The following is a 25,529-nucleotide window of genomic DNA, read 5'->3' as shown; positions in this document are numbered from 1 at the left end:
AGTAGTATGTCCTGGTGTTTTCACCACCATAAATTCTCAAATAGTGGCCAGGTCCTTGATTTAAGGCAGCGAGAACAGGCAATTATATGCAGTAGGCTTTCATTAGATACAGGCTCTGATTCCTGATTTTACCTGTTCTCTGGTTAATTTCTCCAGCTCTAATTCCAAACATGTCATACTCACTATGTACTCCGCTGCTATGAGTTTGTCTTTTTAACAGAAATACTGTCCTTATTTAGTAACCATTTCCAGTTGTTCCACTTTGCCAACGCTGAAACTCAACAACCCCTGGAGTAGGTTTGAGTTTTGGGAAAAGTCTTCCAGGGTGAATAGTTAACAGTTAGACATGATGGGAGTTAGGATTATTGGATTCGGGAATCTTAGCTGATCATCATAGCGATTCCACTGAATTCTCTGATTTGTAAGTGGTCGGCAGTGTTTAACTCCACCATCTAGTATTGGCTCAGCTCGACTGGACCCTTGACCGAGGTGATGCCAAAAAAATACCAGGTACTATCCACAGCTTCTGCCAATAAAAAAAAAAAAGAATGTTTCCAAGCCAGTCGAGTTGAGTCAAGCTGTACCATACTATGCAGCGGAAATGAGGCTTCAAATATGGAACCACATTTAGCAGCTGGTTTAGCCTAGCTTATCACAAAGACCGGAAGCAGGGGGAAACAGCTTGCTTCACTTTGTCCAAAAGTAACAGAATCTGCCTACTGGCACCACAAAAGCATATTAATCAAAAATTTAAATTTTATTTGTTTAATATGTACAAAATCCAAAGTGTGCGAACAACAAGTTTTATGGAGGGTTATGTGCAAGACTTTTTCTTTGCTGGGTGCAGTGACTTCCTGGAGTCTCTGCTGATAGGCTGGCAACCTCAGAGTGACGACAAGGCTTAAGGTAGTGACTGCATCCAGACAAGAAATAGTCCCCCCTGCTATTACTTTACTCAGCCATCATGTGAGTACCTGCTTTCATTTGATAATATACGGTATTAGGAAGTGTGAGACACAGTAGTTTATCAGGTTCTTTCAGTTAGATTTTTATTTTATAGTTCCAGAGGGAGATTTGTTTTTACAGCCTGTGTACACAGCACTCAGCAACAATACGTAAAATCTTCATGAATACATTCATGTCTCTTCCAGTATCAACAGTGTCAGCGAGGCAGATTGTTCAGGGCTGCTATGGCAGAAGGGACAAAACTCCTGCTGAAACAACTCTTCTCCATCCGTCTCCATCCAGATGGTAGTAATGTTGAGGGCGTGATGAGTGTCGTTTGCACTAACAGCTTAACAGCTGACGTGACATGCTGATGTTGCAGCAGAGCATGTGCCGAAGCCCACGATAATGGAGCATCATGATCCATTAGGCTCAAATTATGGAATGAAATTATTGACATGTTAATGTTAAACATATAGCAGTAACATCATGACTGACAGAGCTCAGTGTTTATGTTGCCAGCCCAAACACACCTGCTGCGTCATCCATTCCAATTTATAAGCTAATGGTGTTCACATAAAAGTCGTCATTTACTTTCTCAAAGCAAATCCACGCCACAAGCTGTATGTAATCACCCGCCCTCTCTGGTCGTAATTAAGATGTTTGCTGGGCTAAAGTCCACACCTACATTTATCTGCTGTAGCTTCATTGATTTTCTGAGCGCTCAACATCATGGTGTCTGGTGGTTGAGCTGATGTGATGGTCTCAGTGAGTTGGAGGATAATAGTGTCCTGATTACACTATCAGCTCCAACCAGTGTAATGATGCTATTTTGCTGCTGAAGCTTGATCAATAACTTGTTTGCAGATCATGTTCGGTATTTTTCAACCTGGGTTCTATTTCCCCATGTGTACGTGTGCGTATGATTCATGGGTACAGCTCGTTCTAAAATTGGTTCAGTATTGAGGGAGATGGATGCAAGCGGGAGCCGCGAAACGAGCTAAAACGGTAACAGGGGCAAATGCGTCCTGTGTAAGTTTGCGCATTAAAAGTGCTTTTTTTTTTTTCGCCACTGACCGGTTCAGATCGCCAGTGCTATCTCTGTAAATAGCACATTGTAGCGACCCTGGGGCAGTGGTGAGTGTGGTATGAGTAGAGTCAGCTGTCAGTCAGTGTTGGAGTCAGTGTACCTGCTGGGTACTGTGAGTGAGTATGTGTGTATGAAGTGTGTGTGTTACGCTAGGAGAGTCAGAGTTTGGGACGGAGTCTTTTACGTGCTACCCGCTGGAGTGTTACCGGAGTTTTTGGAGTGCTCAAATAAATGGGCCTTTTTCCCGAACGCAAGAACAGGATGTCGCACAACACCCCGTACAGATTTCATAGGCTGCCTTTGTCGGATGGCAAGATGCTGAAGTTGTGGCTAGTTGTGCTACAAATGGATGCTAACACTCCTCTCCAGACACTGCGCCTTGCAGACCATCGGGTCTGCAGTGCTCACTTCTCCCAAGATGACTACCGCCAGCCGAAGAAGAGAAGACATCCAATCCCAAAACACCTCTTCCTCAAGAAAACAGCTGTCCCACGAGTAGAGAGAGCTACAGACACAGTGGAGCAGAGCTCGTGACATCACACAGCCCAGAGGTAAGGGAAAGGCTAGTATGCTATTTACAGAGATAACACTGGTGATCTGAACTGGTCATTGGCGAAAAAAAAAACACTTTTAATGCGCAAACTTATACGGGACGCATTTGCCCCCGTTACCGTTTTAGCTCGTTTTGCGGCTCCCGCTTGTATCCCCCTCCCTCAATACTGAACCAATTTTAGAACGAGTTGTACCTATGAATCATACGCACACATGCACATGGGGAAATCGGGCCCAGGTTGAAAAATACCGAAGTCATCCTTTAACACCAACTTCAAACCCATGTATTTATGTTAATGGATCATATTCTATGTCTGGACATGAATGGTTCTCATTATATCAGCACTTCAGCTCACTGTGATCACACTGAGTCCTGTCACTTCAACAAGCATCCGGTCACAGATCAGTGTTGGGCTCTGCACTGCAGTCACACAGAAGTCGATACTTGACCTCCCTAAATTCTATCTTACCTAACACAGAGAGATGAGACACTCTGTCTTACTTTGCAGGGTCAAATGGTCAAGGTGTTCTGACCAGAGGTTGCATTAGACTTTTTTGCCATCTGTCATTTTTAAGCACAGGGTCATGATGCAGAATAGCTACCGCTCCACCTGCCTCAGTCTTGGCAAGGTGCTGGAAACATCAATAAATCCAGATTGGTAGAAAAAGATTTCCGCACACTTACATCTGTGCAGTATTTCACTTAATTGTTGAGCTTTCAGTCTGTTAGACCTTCATCAGAGCATACATGAGGCAACAGTGGACAGGCTGGTAAAAGTAACCAATCTCAGTCTGATCACTGGCTGTATGCAGTACACCTGTGTGTAACCCTGGTGGTAGGAACTCCACCTTCTGGGAGTTGTAGTTTATTAATACTGGATGGCAAACTGAAAGGCATACAAATGGAAGCCATATTTGTCTTGTCATACAGTGCTACATTATAAAACAAGCTTGGAACACAGTGAAAACAGAAAAACATTTAAAATCACAGAGCACCTTAAAACAACATCAAATTTAAATTCCTTTCAGAGCCCCATTTACTATGTGATGTACTTGTAATTTGATATTGTTATAAGGTGCTCTGTGATTTTAAATGTTTTTCTGTTTTCACTGTGTTCCACAATAATACTTTTCTGGCCATTATTCAATGCCACAACTCAGGAACAGATGGGGAGACACTTGGTCAGATACTGAATTGATGTATGTGAAATATTCATGTTTTCACAGACATGGATGTAAACTGTAAGTACAATTCGACTGGTTTGTGGAGGGATACAGCTGTGTGGCAGTAATTCTATCTTATAATAAATATACATATATGTATTTAAAAAAAAAATAATAATAAGCCTAATAATAATATTAATAAAAAGCCCCAGATCTAATAGTGTGCCATTTATTTCATGCATTAAAGCCCTCAAAAATAATATATTGTTGATTAGAAAAGCAAGTTATGAGTCCTCTTTATCATTCAAGAACTTCAAAAACATATCAACAGTATCGTGTTGCAGATTTTATTAAAATTCCACACTTCTTCAAATTACAATATAAGAAATAATGGAGTTTAATGATATAAATCAAAAGCTACCAAGTGGTACATTATTGTCGTTTTTCCCAAAGCCTGAGTCATAACTAATTTCAGACAACTGCTTTGAAGCTGAATAACATCGACATTATCACAGACTGCCTTCATCTGTCAGAGGGGATGACTGCCGGTCTTGTTTAACCCCAACATCTCTGCTTCCACTTTCAGCATAAAATAGGGCTCATCTATACGGGAAAATGATCCGTTTTCTTTTTGTTGCTGTTTTTTCTTTTCTTTTCTTTTCTTTTTTTTCTTTCTTTTTTTGGCCCAATATAGTGATTTATGATTTATATGCAATTGTCTAAAAAGTTCCACATCTTCATCTATGTTTTTTATTATCTGTATTATTATTATTGTTATTTGCTAAATGAATCTGAACCTTACTGATCTTTTGTCACTTACAGTATTGCAACAAATCTTACAAACACACTGACTGTGGCCCTAGGGGTGTAAATCACTAGTTTCATCATGATACAATATTAAATGGATTTTTTTGAAATCGATGCGATATATGCTGATATTACAAAAGTCTGCCATGATACGATTTCGATTTGATACGATTTAGGGGCCTGCAATCGATATGAGACAATATTATCAACCCATATAACACAGTCTGTTACAGAAGAAGAAGCTACTTTTTTTTACTTTTGGCCATAAAAGGCAAAAACAACACATAAATAATGTAAGTAACTGTAACCGCTTAAGTGCAGTGAAGTTTACTTTAAACTGACTCCACTAACACATAAAACAGCATATGGGATAAGTTAACTGTAAATGCTTTCTGTCAGAAAGTCATTTCTGAAAGAAATCTTTTCATTGTAACCCAGACCATGTTCTTTTTCCTAAAACTTCAGGTCTGTATATATAGCATTTTTCTGCCTCTATAAGGTCTGCTAAGTGGAGAAAAAAAGGTCCAGGCTAAAGGGAGTTCTGTCTCCCCACAGACACACAGTTCCTGACCTGCCTGAAACAGATTGTTTGAATTTCCCACCTTTAGTTCCAGAAATTTGTTTCATATTTGCACATTGTTATGATGCATAACAATGTGCAATTAGCATGGCACACAGTGCCCGCCTGCTGGCCACTGAGCCGCACCCCCAAACAAACCTGCTCCTAGTAGAGGTGGAGGAGAGAGGCTGCAGAGTTTGAACCGTTGAGGAGCTGTTGAGGAGACACCATGTCTAGGAGACACTGCTTTCTTCAATGTGACCAAAAATTACCCTTGTTTGGACTGCCAAAGGACAAAGGAACAAAGAAGAAGTTGTTAGAATTTATTTTTGATATAATTCCTCCACAATACAACCCAGACATTTTATTGTGTTCTAGGGCTGGGCAATAAATCGATTTTATTGAATTCGAATTTGTAGTTTAGGTCGATTTGTTTTAATGAAAATCGAGTTTCTCTTTAACATCCGCCACCGATGCTTCCCGCTGGGCTCCCGTAGTTCAGAGTGCGCTCCAGCTGTCAGACCGTGGTCGTGACGCTGATGCTTACCTCCTTTACTACATGTTTACATGTCAATCTAACTGTTTCTAACAGTTTCTAACTCAAATATTCAGTAAAAACTGAATGATCTCTCATTTTGTTAGTTTGTAAACAACATTAGTAACTCAGAGATTCAGATTCTTGATACAATATTAATAACAAAATAAACAAAATCTAACCACAAATTACACATTTAAACAGTTCCCCAATATAAAAAAATGTCCCCTGGGATCTATATATATCAACAGGCCTTCTCTTAGCAAAATCCTTCATGATTGAGTTGGGATTTTTTTTTTTCCACTTGGACCTTTATGCTCTGCTTTCTCCTCTTATCAACACGTTGTAACCTGTGACAGGCTGTTATGCTACCATAACTATTGCACATTCACATATCAAGATACTTATTATCATGAGTATAATATTTTGCCTTGTTGACAAAAAACTACATATATCATAATAAAAATTATACCGGTATTACATGGCACTATCCATTAATTGTTAAGTTGTAAGTTGTTAATTGTTGAGTTTATATGTGTTCAGTTCTGTCACTGCAGTACTGGCGGTAGCCCCGGAAGGTTTTCACTTCTTGTTGCACTTGAGTCAGTTTGGGTTTTTAAAAAAGACATGCAAGGGAAAAAATCATTGTTTACAGCTCTGTTGCTTTCAATGCTGTTGTTTTAACTAGAATATGACAGGGTTTTTGTGTGTCTTGTTGTGTGGCTCCATATGTTATGTATCTTGGTGATAAGAGGACTTCATAACAAAATCTTCCTACATGAAGAACTTGGAGAGGATTTATCCACCCTTGTTTCCTCAAATCTCGGCCTTGTTTTCTCTTTCGCTATGTGTGGAATTCGTCTGAACAGCTGCTTCAGCGAGTGTCCCACTCCTTGTCATCCTCTGAATGATGTGTGAGCTGTGGGAGGCTTGGGAGCCTCCTTATACACATACCCACCATCCTTATCTCTCATACACACATACACCCAGAGATAAATGGCATGTCTGCATGATTCATGGTTGGTGAAGGAGAATTAAGAAGCTCTGTTTTTCTGAGGTTTTTCTTTTTTTGTCTGCCCATCTCTAACACAATCACTGGCATTGTGCTTTGAAGCCGAGTGTCTGTGATTGGCTGCCTCACTCACTGACAACATGTTTTCTAACTATTTGCTTTATCCAGAAAACTGCATTATTGTAGACGGGTTAAAGGACAGCCAAAAGCACTTAAAAAAAAAACAAAATATTTTTCAAGCTCGTCAGTATACATTTATTTCTATTTTACATGGTTCAAATGTTTCCACGGTCAGCTTGAAAAGTGCTTTTGCCTCCAGTGCACTCAGTAATTCATGTGAGCCTGCAGCCTCTTGTCCAAAAAGCCCCTAAGCTCGACCCTGACCATTCTGTACTCATTCTTCTAAAAGAAAAATCCTTGTGTTCTTGACCTTGAAGTGTTCAGTAAAGACTGGAAAAATATTGACTGATGTGTTACATGATGATACACTGTTGTTCTCTTCACAGTACCCCAGGTCCTCAAGAGTTGCACCGAGTTCATTGAGAAGCACGGTGTGGTGGACGGTATCTACCGCCTCTCTGGCATCGCCTCAAATATCCAGAAATTGCGGTAGGAGACACACTGCCTGTATATTACAGTATTTCTGAATCTCCACTCTATGTATGCGCATTCCACAGAAATGTCCTTTGTCAAACGAGGAGCTCACAAATCTAATCCTACCATAGCCCTCATCTAAAGGCTGATAACATTAGTTCATTCGGGATTATTGCATCTGTAAAAGTAAATGGGACAATGCACAGTGTAAATGTTGTCAGCAGTTTTTACTATTTAATGTTGTCATACCAGGATAAGAGCTTGTACTTGGAAAATCAGAGCTTTTACAACAGTTGTTGCATGTAAACATACGAGTTGTGGACATCTTATGAGTTATTGTATTTTGTTATTGGTTTTTTTTTTGTTTGTTTGTTCTTTTGTTTTTTTACACTTGGGAAAGACAGACAGGACACTCGGCCAATCATTGCATCGGTCCGGATGCAATGATTGGTCTGAGTTTTCTTAGAACCATATGAGAATGGTACACTTATGAGTTTTTATCTCTGGTGGAATTCACTTACATTTTAGTGTGCCATCACCTATTAATAGCATTTTAACCTAAACAAAGGAAAGCGGAAAATTTCCATAAAGTTAAGTGTCGCTTTTATCAACCAAGTAATTAAGGAACATGTTTACATGCACTGTAGTAACCTGGTTACTAGGGATGAGCCGTACTTTCAACAAGTATCACCTGAGTCAAACATTTCGATATCCTTGTTCATGATAAAGGAGAATAAAACATAAAGATTCTTATTTGGTAGCTGCTTTGTAAAATTGTTCAGATTGGCCAGCCAGCCAGCCAGCCACACACACACACACACACACACACACACACACACACACACAGCGTCTCCTCTCCTGTTAAACACATTTTACTGCTGCATCTCTGCTGTTAGACACACTCACACAATCTCGCCATCATCACAGGCAGCCATGGAGCAGCACGATTCATCCATCCACCTATTTTTATTTGCATTTTCAACAATTGCGGGGGAAAAAAAACGTGAATGGAAATGCCAGAAATTCTGAAAAAGGCTGAAATATCGCAAAAAAGTTTTTACGCTTGGAGGGGGTGGAAAAGTCAGCGTATTGATATTAGGAAAATGCGACCTTAGGCAATGGAAACAGATTTAGCGAATAAACGATGACGTAGGCTACCGGATCCTATCTCTACTTCACTGGGAAGTGAATTGCTGCTGGACAACTACTTCCCAAAAGTCCTTTATGCGCCTACCTTCCCATACACGCGGACAACGACGCAGTGGTCCCCTTCTCCCAATTTCTAACAGTAGTACTCTGTTCAGTGAGTGTAGTCTTTCTCATTTCTTTTTCAGGACACTTATGTACACTGACGACGCTGATATAAGTGTGATGAGAGCTTTCACAATAGCCAAGAAGTTCCCAAGGAATCTCTCCATCTCATCGTAGTCATGGATGTGCCGGTAGTTGTTTACATCAGCTGTGGACATGAGACGATCTCAGTGACGTCATCTCATGGAGCCCTCTTCTTCTGCGGGTGTTCTTTTGCATTTTTATTTTTTATTTTTCACGAGAAGCGCCACCTACTGCTCGACCTGACTTGACTTTCAATTCTCGCAAAACAATAATGAATGGAAACGTGCATAAATTCACATTTTCTTTTGCGTATTTTCACAAAATTCGCTTAGTTTGCGATACATTACTGTCACTTAATTTGAAGAATAAAGATAAAACCGGAGTGACGATCAAACTACTTGACAAAACAGAGAGAGAGATGTGCTTAACCTACAGAGTATATTAGGCCTATTATTTTTATTTTATTTTATTTTATATTTTCTAGTTTTACAGTAAGTAAATGGAAATACATTTTATCACATGCAGTATTTTTTGTCGAGGAACCTCAACTTGATTGTGTCCCCCCACTTCGAAATTCAAGCATAACATAAAACACAGTGTACATCCCCGACCACATGACACAGTCAGAACGTTTACATGCACAGTTAAGTGGAGCTATGGTTATAGCTCAATTAGGCCATTTAATTGGACTACTGTCTTTGTCCCAGTATACAAGCAGGAGAGAGGAATCATTTATTGAGTATGCCCTTCTCTGCTACGAGAAGAAGCGATATGCCCCCTTTCAGCTTGTTAGTATTGGACCTTTTTCTGGTTGATTTATGTCACAGACAAAACAATCGACAAACAAGTTAGCTATGGTTAGCTAAACTGGTACCATGGTGGACAACTTTACAGCTCTGCACATTTTGCTCATCCAAAAATGTACAGGTCTGGATTTAGATTTCGCCATGGTGTTACTGGCTTCGTCTTCTGGGACGCCTTTGATGTTATTCGACATCCAGTTCAAAGCCCAAGGTGGAAACTGTGGAGCATGCGCACAGCACACAGGCCAGTTTGGGTACAATTGACTGTATACATGAAGGAGTAATTCAACTCCCGATTGCATTATCTGGGTGTGTTAGTCTGACTTTGAGAAATTCTATTTAGTACGATTGTAGTCTGACTAACATGTTTACATGTTTTTCAAAAGTGCAATTTTAGTCAGACTAACACAATAAATTGACTTTCTCTAATGTCATGTAAACGTACTGACTGTTTATGTGCAGCCTGAGATTAGATTGTTACCACATTGGATATGTTTTAACTTTCAACAGAAATAGGAAGATTAAAGAATAAGTGATGTAGGCACAGATCAATAATGTTGTCTCCTAAAACACTACAAAAATGCTGCATTACTTTTTGTCATGTCTCCATTAAACTACAGCAGTCATTTACTGATACAGTTTTTTTCACAAGAAGTTAATTTGTTGACTCTGCTTCTATCCTCTTTCTCTTTCATCAGGCACGAGTTTGATTCTGAGCAGATCCCCGACCTGACCAAAGATGTTTACATCCAGGACATCCACTGTGTTGGCTCGCTGTGTAAGCTCTACTTCAGAGAGCTGCCCAACCCCCTGCTCACCTACCAGCTCTACGAGAAATTCTCTGTAAGCAAAGCCCTAGCAGGACTCAACACTTCTCACACAACAATTTTTTACACTTATATGTGGATACAAGTCTGCTAACTATTACAGTGCTTATAGATGGCCTACAGGTCATTGAGTGGGTGTGACTGACTGCTGATTTCAAATTTGTGCTTGTTCTCTACAGCAATGGCAGGAAGTTCCTCACATTTATCTTATAGGAATTCTGCAAATTGATCTTGCAGTTCTGAGTCACAGACACCCTAAAATAATTGCATTGTACTTGACACACCCTATCATTACAAATGCAGCAAACCACTCTCTGTGTGACTTGGAATAAAAACCTTCTCCAAGCACAACAGAGGCGTTCCTGAAGATGAAGTAAATGTTTGATGGTTGTTATGGCAGCTGGAGGGGGGGGTCTGTGGCTGCAGACTGTACCCTCCGTGCTCCATGTAGCTGTGTGTACCTGGGATGACAAGTGAATGATCTGAATGTTGATATACCGATACATCCCTCTGTTTATCTCCCAATCTCTCCCTTTGTTTTCACTCTGAAGGATGCTGTATCAGCAGCAACGGACGAAGAACGACTCATCAAAATCCATGATGTCATCCAGCAGCTTCCTCCACCGCATTACAGGTCAGTGTAGAGGCACACTGCCCCCCTCTGGCAGCCTCGGGAGCTGCCAGATTACAGTTGCACACTCATGTTATGTCTGTTTATGGTAAAATCACAGGTTTTTCTGGTGCCACACTGTTTGGGTGGAATCATTTAACAGGTTCCAGCTGGTCTTTGCGTTGATGATGATGAATTGAATATTCTGTCGTTTGTGAAAGCATACAAATGCAAATTTCTACGTGACATTCCTCTGAAATTTGAGTACATAGTGAAATATTGATGCTCCTAAGAAGAAGCTCTATTATGGCCATTAGTCTGCACATCACTAGTGGAAGCCAATTAAATCTGAATACATGAATATTTGATTCCTAGGACCCTGGAGTTCCTTATGAGACACCTTTCCCGCCTAGCAGCATTCAGCTACATCACCAACATGCACAGCAAGAACTTGGCCATTGTCTGGGCACCTAACCTGCTGAGGTGAGAGGCCATCCTGCTTCAACTAATATTCTTTGCATGCATGTTTTTCAAGCTGTCTTGATTGGCTGTTCTACGTTGAGTTACTTTTTTTTAAGAATAAACATCTCAAGATAAATCTAGTGATCTTCACAGTTTGATGTCTATGTAGTTGAGCTCATGATTTGTTTGTTTTTTGTTTGTTTTTTTCATGCTACTCACTTTAATGCTTTCTTGAATTAGCCATGTTAATGGGCTATGTGCAGCAGAAAGTACAGTTTTAAAAAGTCATTCTGCCTGAATGGATAGATTTAAGCAGCTGTTTGTGGGAGAGTGTTGACATACAGTACAGGCCAAAAGTTTGGACACACCTTCTCATTCAATGCGTTTTCTTTATTTTCATGACTATTTACATTGTAGATTCTCACTGAAGGCATCAAAACTATGAATGAACACATGTGGAGTTATGTACTTAACAAAAAAAGGTGAAATAACTGAAAACATGTTTTATATTCTAGTTTCTTCAAAATAGCCACCCTTTGCTCTGATTACTGCTTTGCACACTCTTGGCATTCTCTCCATGAGCTTCAAGAGGTAGTCACCTGAAATGGTTTTCCAACAGTCTTGAAGGAGTTCCCAGAGGTGTTTAGCACTTGTTGGCCCCTTTGCCTTCACTCTGCGGTCCAGCTCACCCCAAACCATCTCGATTGGGTTCAGGTCCGGTGACTGTGGAGGCCAGGTCATCTGCCGCAGCACTCCATCACTCTCCTTCTTGGTCAAATAGCCCTTACACAGCCTGGAGGTGTGTTTGGGGTCATTGTCCTGTTGAAAAATAAATGATCGTCCAACTAAACGCAAACCGGATGGGATGGCATGTCGCTGCAGGATGCTGTGGTAGCCATGCTGGTTCAGTGTGCCTTCAATTTTGAATAAATCCCCAACAGTGTCACCAGCAAAACACCCCCACACCATCACACCTCCTCCTCCATGCTTCACAGTGGGAACCAGGCATGTGGAATCCATCCGTTCACCTTTTCTGCGTCTCACAAAGACACGGCGGTTGGAACCAAAGATCTCAAATTTGGACTCATCAGACCAAAGCACAGATTTCCACTGGTCTAATGTCCATTCCTTGTATTTCTTGGCCCAAACAAATCTCTTCTGCTTGTTGCCTCTCCTTAGCAGTGGTTTCCTAGCAGCTATTTGACCATGAAGGCCTGATCCGCGCAGTCTCCTCTTAACAGTTGTTCTAGAGATGGGTCTGCTGCTAGAACTCTGTGTGGCATTCATCTGGTCTCTGATCTGAGCTGCTGTTAACTTGCGATTTCTGAGGCTGGTGACTCGGATGAACTTATCCTCAGAAGCAGAGGTGACTCTTGGTCTTCCTTTCCTGGGTCGGTCCTCATGTGTGCCAGTTTCGTTGTAGCGCTTGATGGTTTTTGCGACTCCACTTGGGGACACATTTAAAGTTTTTGCAATTTTCCGGACTGACTGACCTTCATTTCTTAAAGTAATGATGGCCACTCGTTTTTCTTTAGTTAGCTGATTGGTTCTTGCCATAATATGAATTTTAACAGTTGTCCAATAGGGCTGTCGGCTGTGTATTAACCTGACTTCTGCACAACACAACTGATGGTCCCAACCCCATTGATAAAGCAAGAAATTCCACTAATTAACCCTGATAAGGCACACCTGTGAAGTGGAAACCATTTCAGGTGACTACCTCTTGAAGCTCATGGAGAGAATGCCAAGAGTGTGCAAAGCAGTAATCAGAGCAAAGGGTGGCTATTTTGAAGAAACTAGAATATAAAACATGTTTTCAGTTATTTCACCTTTTTTTGTTAAGTACATAACTCCACATGTGTTCATTCATAGTTTTGATGCCTTCAGTGAGAATCTACAATGTAAATAGTCATGAAAATAAAGAAAACGCATTGAATGAGAAGGTGTGTCCAAACTTTTGGCCTGTACTGTAGACAACATCAAATGCAGGAAATGCATCTCAAAATCATTTTACAAAAATGATGTAACTTATAATCTCACCACTTCAGCATTTTCAGGTGGACTTGTCACAAAGTATGTTTGATTTACTACCTTAAAATGTTGCACATTTAATGTATTAAACATAATGCTTTACTTTTCACTGTTGTCAGGTCAAAGCAGATTGAATCTGCATGCTTCAGCGGCACAGCGGCCTTCATGGAAGTCAGAATCCAGTCGGTGGTGGTGGAGTTCATCCTCAACCATGTGGATGTTCTCTTCAGCACTAAGCTCAGCTCACTAATACGGGAAGGAGCAGGTACGCATAGGCATCAGTTAGATAAGACCTGTATTCACATTGTCATTCCACTACCCACTGCTGCCTCTCCGTAAGAAATAAACACCATTCCACATCACCAGGTCACAACTCATTGTCACGGCCCAAGTCCCTGCTGGTTTCATCACCCTCCACTAAACTTCTGAGTCTGGAGGAAGCCCAAGCCAGGACCCAGGCTCAGATCAACTCTCCAGTCACTGAAGACAGCAAGTACATCGAGGTGGGCGAAGGTCCAGCTGCCCTGCAGGGAAAGTTCCACACTGTTATCGAGTTTCCGACTGAGAGGTTTGTTAACTCCTTTTCCTGTTAGGTAATTTAATGACTGTCTTTATAAAGCAAATTACTATAAAATCGCAATTAAGACACAGACAGAGACATAGATATTTTTCTTACAATGCACACAGGGATAGATAGTAAGGCGTTACGAGACACATTAAGTCGAAATATTTTTTTAAGAATGTGTACACTTCAAGTCCTTTTTTTTTACTGTACTTCTACTGTTTACTCGAGTATATATTTTTGTAGTCAGTGATCTACTTTTTTTTCACTGCATTTGCCATTTATACCTTTGTTACAACAAGCAAAATCTTGTTTTGCCCCCTATCACTCATGAATACACACCAAATCTGCATCATATACCATATTCAATTAAATGTAATTCAATTTCTTTGTTAAATAAAATCATAAAGATGATTTCAGTAAAATGAGTAGTCAGTTTCTTCAATATAGTAGTAATAAATAACTGTAAATGTTAGGAGGTCATCACTCAGTATATTTATGGCTTGAGGGTAGAAGCTTATGCATGTGAGACCAAATGCTACTTATTTTAATTTCTTAGCTGCATTGTTAACATCAAAATCAAAACAAAGTCTGTTGCTGGCCCTTGTCAGAAACCACACTAATCCACCAAGCTGTGCCGAGCAGCACCTATCAACCTTTCTGGGGGAAACCCTGCACTCCCTTGCCACATCTGGCCACGCTTTTTATACCAGAATCAAAAACAGACAACAGTTAGATAATGAAGGGCTTGCTGTGCATCCCAAAAAACCCTGAGTTCTCTGTTTTTAAAAACTCCTCTTCTAACCTCTGCAAGCACACTGAAGTTTTGCACACAGTTTGTGAAAATGTAGTTAGTTACTGGTACGTTAATTTTTCATGTGTAGTGTTAATCTTTGATGTTATGATAATGACAACTTTATGTTGTAGCTAGTTGTCTGTTGGCCTTTTAAAATCATTAATCCTCATCAAAAAGGGTAGGATTATTAATTAATTTTAAAAACTTTATCAACAATTTCTGTTTTTTCTTTTTTTTTTTTTGAACTGGCCAGACACCCTAAAAAATATTAAAATGGAAAGTAGCTTGTACTTTGAGTAATTTATTAACTAGGTATTTTTTACTGTTACTTAAGGCCTCTCAAACGGTAATTTTCACTTGTACTTGAGTCATCTTTTACAGGAGTTATTACACGTGTACTTGAGTATAGATTTCCAGTACTCTACACACCACTGAGTGCACATCTACTGTAGAATTTGTTGCAAAAGACATGCATTTAAACGTCAGTTGGGCTTTGACCATCATATTGGAATGTGTCTCCCCCTGCTGGTTGCTGGTCAAACTGCAGACACAGTCATTTTTAACCTGCACCATATTACCAGTTTGCCCTAACTGTCTGCAGTGTCAGACTTGGGCTGACACTGGATGCCCTAAACATGGAGATAATGCTGAAAAAGCAGTTTAAAACAGATGCATGTGATTGATCATTTTGTCGAAAGTTGTCATTCAGTTGTGTATGTAAGTTAGTGATATTAACTTTCCCCTGCCTGCTTGCCCACCACCATTTTTTAATCATAGGAAGAGGCCTCCTATTAAATCCAAGAAGTCTCCTGTGGGTAGTTGGCGTTCTTTCTTCAACCTGGGCAAGTCTTCCTCCATGTCCAAGCGCAAGCTGCACCGTAACCCTAGTGAACCTAATGAACTAAAGGCTATGGCTCTGGCCGGTGAGTCCTTCCTCCACGATTGAAATTAAAGTAGTCCAATTTTCACTTTCAGCTGTGCAATGAGAAGATCTTATCTGACCAAAGAAGGCTGAATACTTTTAATTGCTGTGTTTCAGGAGGCAGAGGAGACACTGCAACGTTAAGATCAGCCAAAAGTGAAGAGTCATTGAGCTCCCTGCACAATGTTGAAGGTAATCTTTTACTCAACATAACAGGTGTAATCAGTCAGTGCTGCCCATATCATATTTTTATGTATATGTAAAAACATATTTCAAGTGCTCTTTCCACAGTACAGACTAAAGTTATACTCAGGGCCAGTTTAAAGAAACAGGTTCTGATTATTTGCTTGTCCTTTCTCAGGAGAGTCCAAGGTGTACCGTCCTAGGCGGCCACGCTCCAGCAGCGACGCCCTGTCAGCTTCTTTTAATGGCGAGCTGCTGGACAGCCGGCAGCACTGCAACTCCTATGACAACCTGGGTGCCACAGAAGACAGCGACGGAGATGACGGGCCCATCTGTGTGCCTGCCCTCATATCACCTCCCCGCTCAGCAGGTGAAGATGTGGACCTCAGCCCGCCAGACATTGGCATGGCCTCCTTGGACTTTGACCCCATGTCTTTCCAGTGCAGTCTCCCCGACACCTCCTACTCCTTTCCCCTAGATGACTCACCTGCCGGGGCTGAGGGTTCCACGTTAAAGAGGAGCCCGGGCAGTGTCTGTGGCGAGACCAATGGCTCTAACATCATCTCTACCACCATCCTGGGTAGCTTGATGTCGCCCGTGTTGTCCACAGACTTGAGCGTGGCTGCTGGAGAGAAGGTGGAAAGCAAGAAACTGACCACTTCCTATTCTTACACTGATAAACCCACACAGGCTGTGTCGCCTATTAAATGTGGAAAAACCACTAGTTTGACCAAATTTGCAACTTCAGAGCTTTTCTCTACAGAGACGCCTGACCAGAACACAGCGGGACAGATTGTGTCTCCACAACCATTATCTCCTCCTTCAATAGCCAAGGACTCTCCACCCCTGATGGGCAGTGTGCTGTTGCGGGCAGCTGAGCCATCGCTAAGTGAAGCTTTCCAAATGGAGCTGCACTCTAAACTGGCAGCCTTTGACAGTGTGGACAGTCGAGAGCTGAAAGGAGAGGACAGCATACAGCAGGCGCCAGCTGCAAGCAGCCAGGAGCATCAAGGTAGGGAGCAGAGAATGACCTCATTTAAGTGTTGTTTTTGGTTCTTTCTGTCTTGTCACTATTTCGTTTCCATAATGCAGATTACAAATAAGTCATGCTATTAATTCTACGAATGCTTTTTTTCTAGGTTTAGTTTCCCAGGTTTGCATGGATTTCATTTTCAATAAATCTTTTCATATGATGCCCAAGCAGCACGCTTTACTTTTCCCCGCCTTCCCAGTTTTGAAGCATCTTAAAACCAGCCTACCTTCTCTCAGTTCTTTTTGTTCATCTACTGCTCTCTTGCTTATACGTACTTCAGCTATAGATCCCTTGTATTTTTGTGTCCTTGCTAGGAGTCGTAGCTCCGGATTCTTCAAAGGACCTCACCCCTCGTTCCCTCAGCTCTTCAGCTCCCACTACTGCTCCTCCTCCTCCTCCTCCTAAAAATGCTGCCCGCATGTTGGCCCTGGCTCTTGCTGAGTCTGCTCAGCAGGTCTCCATTCAGTCTCAGTCCAGGTCCTCGGAGCCCCCCACACCGGTGTCCCCTCTGCAGCCACAGGAGGCCTCACACTTCCAGGACTTGCCACATCCACTGGTCCAACATTTCCAGCTGCCATCTGAGGAAGGGGCAGGGAGAGGAAGTTCCCCACCACCAAACAGCACTGCTCCAAATGTCACCCCAGCCTCATCTTATACCTCTGCTTCCAGTCCTATAATCAAACAGCAGCCTCTAGAGTTAACCAGCACCATTACCAAGCCATCAGACAGTACCAAGTCCTCTATAACTCCACCTGGAACACAGCCAGAAACAGACCCCACACCACCAGACACTCCTTTTTACAAGTGTGCCCCTCACTCCAGTTCAACCAGCCTGACTTCCCCAATAAGGAAAAGTCCAGAGAGGCAGCAGCCTGTCACAGGACACGTTCCAGGCTGCACCAGCTCAACTAATACAAGTCCAGCGACCTTGCCCAGTGGCAGCTGCAAAGATAATGGAGTTTTACCACAGCCTGTTCCTGAAGTGAGTATCATGTCACTTTTGGTACTTCCAGATTATTATTCAGTCCCTCTTGGATTTTGCTGGCTGTTTTTTGGTTTGTTGCAGCTTAAAATGCCTGATTTCACAGCAGCTTTTCTAAAACTTACAGACATGTTGCAGCATTTACAGGCCTTTTTTTTTTTTTTTTTTTTTTTTTTTTTTTTTTGGCAATAAAATCGCAGTGAAAAGTGAAAATTGCAAAAATAGTTGTAATGCTGTCTGAGATTAGGAGTTTTTATTATGAACTTTCAGTGTTTCCCACAGAATTAGCTGCTCTCTTCCTGCCCTCTCTCTGCGTGGTTAGCACGAGCTAACACGGCATAATGTGATCTCATCACTACTTATCATATTTTACCGCTTGGACAGAAGCCTCGCAGCAACGGTTAACATCCGACACCAAGCTGTTGGTGCTAACACACCAGGCCGATGGTCAGCCGTCGGCCAATGACGGCCCGTCGGTGAGCGTCTGTCGCCCTAGTTTTTGCGGTGTGTCCCGCACTAATCGGACCCCTGTTGGCGGCTTTTCAACCGATTGAGCATGTTGAATCAGCGGCGGAGCTTGTCAGTGAGAGAGTTCACTCTGATTGGCTGTTCAAGTTTTATTTCCTCACCCCTGTAGCAAGTGAATCTGCCTGTAGTGAAACCGGGTCTAACCGGTGCTTCCTCCTCAGGCTCCACTTCACTCAGCTGCCCGACAGACTCCGGTCATGCTGCGGCTAATGCTTCGCTAGCCTCCCAGCTAGCCCCAGCTCTCCGTTTGGATCCAACCGGAGCACCGAGCCCTGGTTTGTTATTCAGGTTAAAGTGGGAAGAAGCAGCGGGTTAGTCGGGCAGCTGAGTGAAGTGGAGCCTGCGGAGGAAACACTGGGACCATCTGGATGTAATAGTCCGTGGAGGTGCTACGGTGCTCGGCTGCACAGATAGGAAACCCCTTGGCTGACAGGATGCACCACTCTCTTTGAAAAACTTTTTCTTCTTCTTCTTTTTGGTTTATAACAGCAGTAGGCAACCGCTACTTTGTTTATCTCATGCATTCCTCGGACTTCCGGTTTCCCTTTTTGAGATATTTCCTCACGCAGGCGCAGAACGTACGTGCTAGTTGGCCGTCGGATGTAGTCTTGGTAGTGTTTAAATGCAACTGACACAGGCCGACTTGAGGCGATGTGAGATGACGCAACAGTTGGCTTTCATCGCAGCTAGTTCTTTGATGTCGGTTTGGTGTGTCAGCACCTTTAATCTCATAGTGACAGCAAAACAGCCGACTCTGTCATAAAACTTGTTAACAACCATGGGGTAACATTAGCTTTGTGATGCTAACAGTTAGCCCTGTCACTGTGTGCGTGCCTGCCTGCATGCGTGCCTGCGTGCGTGCGTGCGTGACTCTAGGCACAGAGCTCCGGTCCTGCAGAAAGAGAGAGGAGCTGAGCACATCAATACCCGACACGCAGCTCTCCAGTGAAATGAAGTTTCATCCATTTGAAATAGTCAAATTTGCAGTAAAGTTGTGGTGACTAGATAAAATTGCAAGGTCACGCAGAATTCACTGAAATTGGCTGAATTTGCATTAATTGTTGCGATCGCATCATCCTGGAGGGACTGGTAAAGGGTCATTATATTGTGATATTAAGCTGCAGTAAAGGTGGGGAAAAATGCAGCACAATATTATGATTATGTGTGTGGTAATATTATATTGTATTGATACACTGAAACTAAGTACCTTTTTTTATTACATAAATTATTAAAATTGCAAATACAAATTAAACTTTTGGCAGCCAGCTAGAATCAGTGGCGTTTTTAGTCAACTTGATACATTTTGCTGCAATAAAAAATGATTGAAGTGAGTTAAACAGACTAACTACTTGACAAAGTTTTTCTTACTTAATACATAATTTGAAGTTAAAAAAGTTAATAAATCACAATATATCTGCATATGTTATTGCTAAAAAAAATCACAATAATATTGTATCATGACTTATGTATCTTGATAATATCAAATCGGGGGGCCTCTGGTGATTCCCACCCCTGAGCTGTGGTAACCATGATCCAAATTAATTAATAATTCATATGCAGCACAACATGAGCGAGTAGCAGTAAAGACAAACTCAACATTTTGAGAAGTGTGCTTATTTGTGTTCTTGCCGAGAGTTAAAGAAGAGGACCGATACCACTGTCATCCATGTCCATCCAAGTTACAGCCAGCAGACAGTTAGCTTAGCTTAGCATAAAGACCAGAAACATGGTGAAACAGGTAGCTGGGCTACACTCTATAGTGTGTGACATGCAAAATGTTTGTGGCATAGAGTAAAAATACCAAATGTGTTGATACATTTGCCAAGGGGGTTGTCAGATGAGTAGTTTATTTAATGCTATTCCGGGTGGGAATCACCAGAGGCTTCATGATAAGATATCATCAGGATACTTTAGTCACAGTACAATATTATTGCAAATTAAAACGTGTTGTGATATGCTTAGTGTTGCAATAAAACATATTACAATATTTTGTGATTTATTACCTGTTTTCAACTGCAAATTATGTCCCCAAAGGAAAATTTTGTCAACATCTGTATTATCTAATAAGATAAAGTTTCTGTGTGTTCATCTCACTTCTTTTTTTTTTTTTTTTTTTGCAACAAAATGTATGTAGTGGACTAAAAAGCAACTGATTATGTTATTCCAGTAGGCTACACAAAGTTTATTTTGTATTTGTAATATTAATAACTTATGTAATTAAAAAAATCCAATACTTGGCACTTTGTGATGATACGATATTGCCACACAAAAATATCACAATACTATGCTGTTTTGATTTTTTCTCCCCACCCCTAGATGCTATGATATTCTACTTGGATTATTTCGGTAGTATTTTGGCCTGCCTAGATAATATTTAATTGTAGTGCTTGCTATTAGTTTAACTAGTGTTTTTAATATATTATATTTTATAGGTTTAAGTCGTGTTAAGTTGTAAGAGCTTGTCAATATTCACTGTGTTCTGGTATTTTAAAGCCAAATATGCCTACAACATGAGAAACCACTACCAGTAGGAAAAAGAGGAATGTTTGAAATAACCAGTGGCCAGGCTTGTGACACTGCACAGCATGATATGATAACCTTTTGTCCCAATCAGCAATGCTCAAATTGTTTTTGCAAACTTTCCTTAGTAAGTAAGGGTCTGTTTTGTTGTTTTTTGTCTCAGGTCAAACCAGAGGAGACTGTACCACCCCCGGTCCTTCCAAAACCATTAGAACAGCCACCTCCAACAACTCAAAAGCCCAAGAAGCAGGCTGTCTCACTGCCCCAGCACCAAACACAAACTCAGCAGCAGAGCCTAGCTCAGATACAGCCTCATCTTCCAACACAGCCTATGACACAGCCTCATCTACAGTCTCATCTGCCATCACAGCCTCACACACAATCTCAGACACAGGTCCAACCCCAAACCCAACCTCAGCTCCCCCTAAAGGCCAGCGCAAGAGTGGCCCCCACCTCTGCTGAGCCTGTTGAGAAGCCTTGGGAGGCCATAAAGCCTGTACAGCCTTGTACAGAGTCTGAAAAGTACCATGACATGTACGGACCCACACCTCCTGCACCTCCTGTCCGCACCATAGAGAGCAAATTGGCCACAGCAGCACTCAGCCAAAGTGAAGCCTCCTACCATATCCTGGGTGAGGGCCCTTTGCCTGGCCATTTGGAGGATGCTCTGCCTCACCATCCTCCTTCTCCTCGTAAATCTTCCACGCACCCGCCAGCCTACCTGTACCACGCTAAAGGAGAACCAGTTTTAATTGAACCTCCAGGAGCTGCATACTACCACCAGAGGTCTATTCCCCTAGGCCCACAGTCCATTCCACACCACTTCCGACCAGACAGTGTCCCCCCACACCTCTCTTATGTATCCAAATCTGAGCCTCAGATACCTTATAGTGCCCGACTAGACAACAGATACAGCACTTTAGGCCCCAGGTCCTACCACCACTCTATGAAGTCCAGAGGAAACCCTCGCAGTGTGTATGTGTCTCCAGGGCCGGGGCATCAGGGTTATAGCCATGACAGACCCCAAGGCTATCCCACCATCCGCAGAGTGCACTCACTCCATGTACCTTCCACTATCCGCTCAGTGCCCATCCAAAGGACTGAAGTTCCTCCAGATGATGATATGTTCTTCTACCATCGGCCCGTGTATCAGTGCAAAGCCTACCAGCAGCCCCCGCAGCAGTCCTCACAAGCTGACTACCATGTCACCCAGCTGCAGCCTTACTTTGAGAATGGACGGGTTCAGTATCGTTACAGTCCGTACTCTGGTTCCGGCCCTTTGGAAGCACCTTACTATGACATTGACCCTTACGGCACCATCCGAGTCCGGCACTTCCACTCACATGGCAGCCGAGATCTGGGAACCGCTGCTGGCCGACCGGGTGGAAAGGCAACTGGGTACCACTACCTTGCTCGCCTTCCACCTGGGAAGGAGCACAGCTTTGTGAGCAGGGACATGCCACCCAGTCATGGGACCAAGGAGACTGCTGCTTACCTCGCGTGGGACCCCGAGGAGTCAGAAAGGCTCCGCATGCACTCCATCCGCAGGGAGAGCAGAGCCAGACAGAAGATTAAAGGCCCTGTCCTCTCTCAGTATGACAATGTCGGCTTGTTTGCACCAGCAGATATATCAGGTTATGAAACCCTGCACCTGCGCAGCAAATCTGACCCAGGTAAAGCTGTGCTGGTTGCAGCCGAAAGCAAGGATGGGCGTTACCTTCCCAGACACATGGTGTCAGACCCTGATGTCCTTGTGTACATGGAGACTGACAAGCATGTCCAGGGCAGCACAGCAGGTGACAAGTCAGATGGGCTCACCAAGCAAAGCAGTTCCAAGAAATACCAATCCTCTCACTCCCTTCCAGCTTCTCTGAGCCACAGTCTGTCCCATCAGCAGGAGAGCGGCCGACACGAGGCCAAGTATGAGACTGGAGATGACAAGCTGGGTGGAGATGGCAGCAGGTCAAAACACTGGCAGCAGGAATATCCCAACAAGAGGAACTTCCAACCACGGTACGAGTGCCCTGATTCTGACCTCCACCAGAGTAAAGGGAAAACATCAAGCAGCTACCATAGTACAGACGACCAGCCATCAGCCCCCAGGGAACAACACTCCCGCTCCAAACCGGAGCGATCACACAGCATCCGAGAGCAGCAGCACTACAACCAGGGAAACCCTGAGCTGGACAGAGATTACTCATATCAGAAACACACCACTAAAACAGTGCAGTCCCACTATGATAACTTGGACGATTATCACCCAGTACCTCAGCCTCAGGCCCCTGTTCAAAAACGTGGAGGCTCTGGCTCCTATCCGGCTCCAGGATTCACAGTGAGCCACAACAACAGAGCATACTCCACAGCACTGGGCCAGGGAGCCTTCATCCAGACTGACCTGGCCATACAGAGGCCAGAGACAGAGATCCGTACAGAATGAAGCATTTAGAGGAGAAAACATGTGGAATTCTCTTTAGTTGTGTAGAAGAAAGACTCTATTGAACTACGGTTGCAGCCTCTGCAGGACAGTGGACTGTTCTATCACCAATATTTTTGCTCCTCTGTATTTTTAATGAATTGTAAAGAAAATTGTAAGACTTTTTACAGAAAGTCCTGAATGTACCTGAAATTATTGTCCAAGAGGTCATATTATTGTGATTGATTGAGACAGTAGCCAGTCATAAATGTATATGATATGATAGATGTAAGGTACTTTAAACAGGAACACAAAAATGTTAAAAAAAAAAAAAAATCTCTCTCTCTCTCTCTCAATATATATATATATATATATATATATATATATATATACATACATATATATATATATATGAGTAGAATAACTAGAAAAAGGGATTTTAGTTGTATTTTGTTTTTGTTTTGTTTTTTCTTAGGTGTGGCGCTGGGTATAAGCATCAACTGGGATTACGGTTTGCATTTTAGAAATGCATGCACTCTATCTCTTACAGAACAGTTCTGTGTACTTCACTATCCATTGCGTTCTTTCTGGATGTTACAGCACAAGTTATTGAAGGAGGACAGATGTAGGTCATCGTGCCCTCCCTCTGCTAATATGTACACAAGTAGGCAGTACGGCAGTTTGTCCGTGTTTGTCTTGAGGAACCCGATTGGGTGTGAGGTTTGATAGGGAGCTGCAGTGGGTTACTTTGAGTGAAGATAATGGTTATCAATGTCTTATTTTCTGTGTGACTGTGCCATTTTTATGTAACTTTGCTATAAACAGATTTCATTGACTCCTAATGGAATGTTTTGTTTGTTCTTCATTGGAAGAGGGACCAAATGACTTGGCGCAGTTGTTGCACATACAGGATAAAGAGGGGAAGATGGATGAATGCCTGTTGTACCTGCAAATGTGTAAGCAGATGTGTAAGAGGTTATTTTTATTTCCTTTTTTTCCACCACATTCACAGTACTTTTGTAAACTGAACTAACCGAATAAAGCTGAAAACAATGTCCTCTCAAACAACGTGGTGAAGAACATGTTGCCGCTGCTTTGTGGAAAAAAACAACTTGATGATGAGCCTTAAATTTTGTTCCAACAGAACATATTTTGTTTACCATTGTCATAATGCAAAACATTGTGATATCTAGATTTAAGATCACTTTTGATGATTCTAGACAGTTCAGGGTTGACAGCTGACCTACTGGGGGTATTTAGTTTTGTATTGCCTCACTGGTTTGGAATTTAAAACTATGAGGGAGGGATTTTTTTTTTTTTTTTAATATCTGGGTCCATTTATTTTCAGGCTGGAAATTGATGTATAGTACATTCACCTGGTATTATACTACATGCCTTTTTGGTTTACCATAATGTATGAATTACAACATGTTTCAAATATGTTTAAATCCAGGTTGTACTCTGTAACTGTTTGTCTTCTCTATCGCTTGCAGGTTTTGCTCCTCTTGCCTTATCTAAAACCTTTTCAGATGGGGAATTGAAGTAAGGCACTGTGTACTTGAATGTGAAAACACTCTTGTCTCAAACTAGAGGTATCTACAGTTAGATATGAAATAAATAAAACTGTTCAGGAATAGCTAAAATCCATGTCTTTTAATATGTGCATTATCTTACAATACACTTCTGCTTGGCTCAGTCTGACAATTCCTGGAGGAGGGACAAAATTAATTTAGTTTAGGAGACAGGAGCACAAAACATCATGAGTAGCTGTCTAATTATACACTGAAGGTATAACATAATGGCTGTGTGTGCAATCAGTTACAGTCGGCTGTAAAGGAAACATAAAAGTAACTGTCTTGCTGAGTCAAAAATATTTGTTTATCATAAATAATTTCTGAGTAGACACAGTAGACTGACATGCTGCTTTTAGAAAATACAAGTGTTCAGTGTATTAACTAAAGGTACCTTGTGGAGTTTTTACCCTTTAGAAGCACTGTGGAGCTTTTCCTCTATGAGTGGGTCCCTGTTTTGTTTGTCTCATGCACACATGAGTTTTGCAAATGTTTTAAGGTAGGAAATGCACATTTGATAAACCTCCAGGATTCACACAATGCAGCTGACAGTGTTTGTTGAAAACTCTACTGGGCACCATAAAAGATCCTCTAATCAGACTGCTTGTTTTAAATAACACTGAAAACATCTGTGTAGAAATAAGGATTACCAATTCTGAACTCAAACAGCTTCCATGAACCATTTCAATCAGG

The 25,529-nt window shown here is 41.9% G+C and overlaps 1 protein-coding gene across 6 annotated transcripts in view; it reads left to right on the top strand.

Moving 5' to 3' along the window:
- Positions 1 to 24,339, top strand: part of arhgap32b (Rho GTPase activating protein 32b) — a 221,406-nt gene extending 197,067 nt beyond the window's left edge. For all 6 annotated transcript variants that reach the window (XM_078172161.1, XM_078172163.1, XM_078172162.1 and 3 more), the window contains 11 exons: positions 7,171 to 7,273; positions 10,095 to 10,239; positions 10,775 to 10,857; positions 11,209 to 11,316; positions 13,446 to 13,591; positions 13,693 to 13,894; positions 15,462 to 15,607; positions 15,724 to 15,798; positions 15,968 to 16,801; positions 17,137 to 17,804; positions 21,016 to 24,339. In XM_078172161.1, coding sequence (XP_078028287.1) covers positions 7,171 to 7,273; positions 10,095 to 10,239; positions 10,775 to 10,857; positions 11,209 to 11,316; positions 13,446 to 13,591; positions 13,693 to 13,894; positions 15,462 to 15,607; positions 15,724 to 15,798; positions 15,968 to 16,801; positions 17,137 to 17,804; positions 21,016 to 23,289 — 4,784 coding nt within the window. In that variant the 3' untranslated portion in view covers positions 23,290 to 24,339. The remainder of the gene's footprint in view (positions 1 to 7,170; positions 7,274 to 10,094; positions 10,240 to 10,774; positions 10,858 to 11,208; positions 11,317 to 13,445; positions 13,592 to 13,692; positions 13,895 to 15,461; positions 15,608 to 15,723; positions 15,799 to 15,967; positions 16,802 to 17,136; positions 17,805 to 21,015) is intronic.
- Positions 24,340 to 25,529: the final 1,190 nt, after the last annotated feature.

This window comes from Epinephelus lanceolatus, chromosome 11 (assembly GCF_041903045.1).
Source record: "Epinephelus lanceolatus isolate andai-2023 chromosome 11, ASM4190304v1, whole genome shotgun sequence".
In the NCBI taxonomy this organism is placed as follows: domain Eukaryota; kingdom Metazoa; phylum Chordata; class Actinopteri; order Perciformes; family Serranidae; genus Epinephelus; species Epinephelus lanceolatus.
The sequence above is the reverse complement of the archived record's forward strand: the minus strand, read 5'-3'. Positions and strand labels throughout refer to the sequence as shown.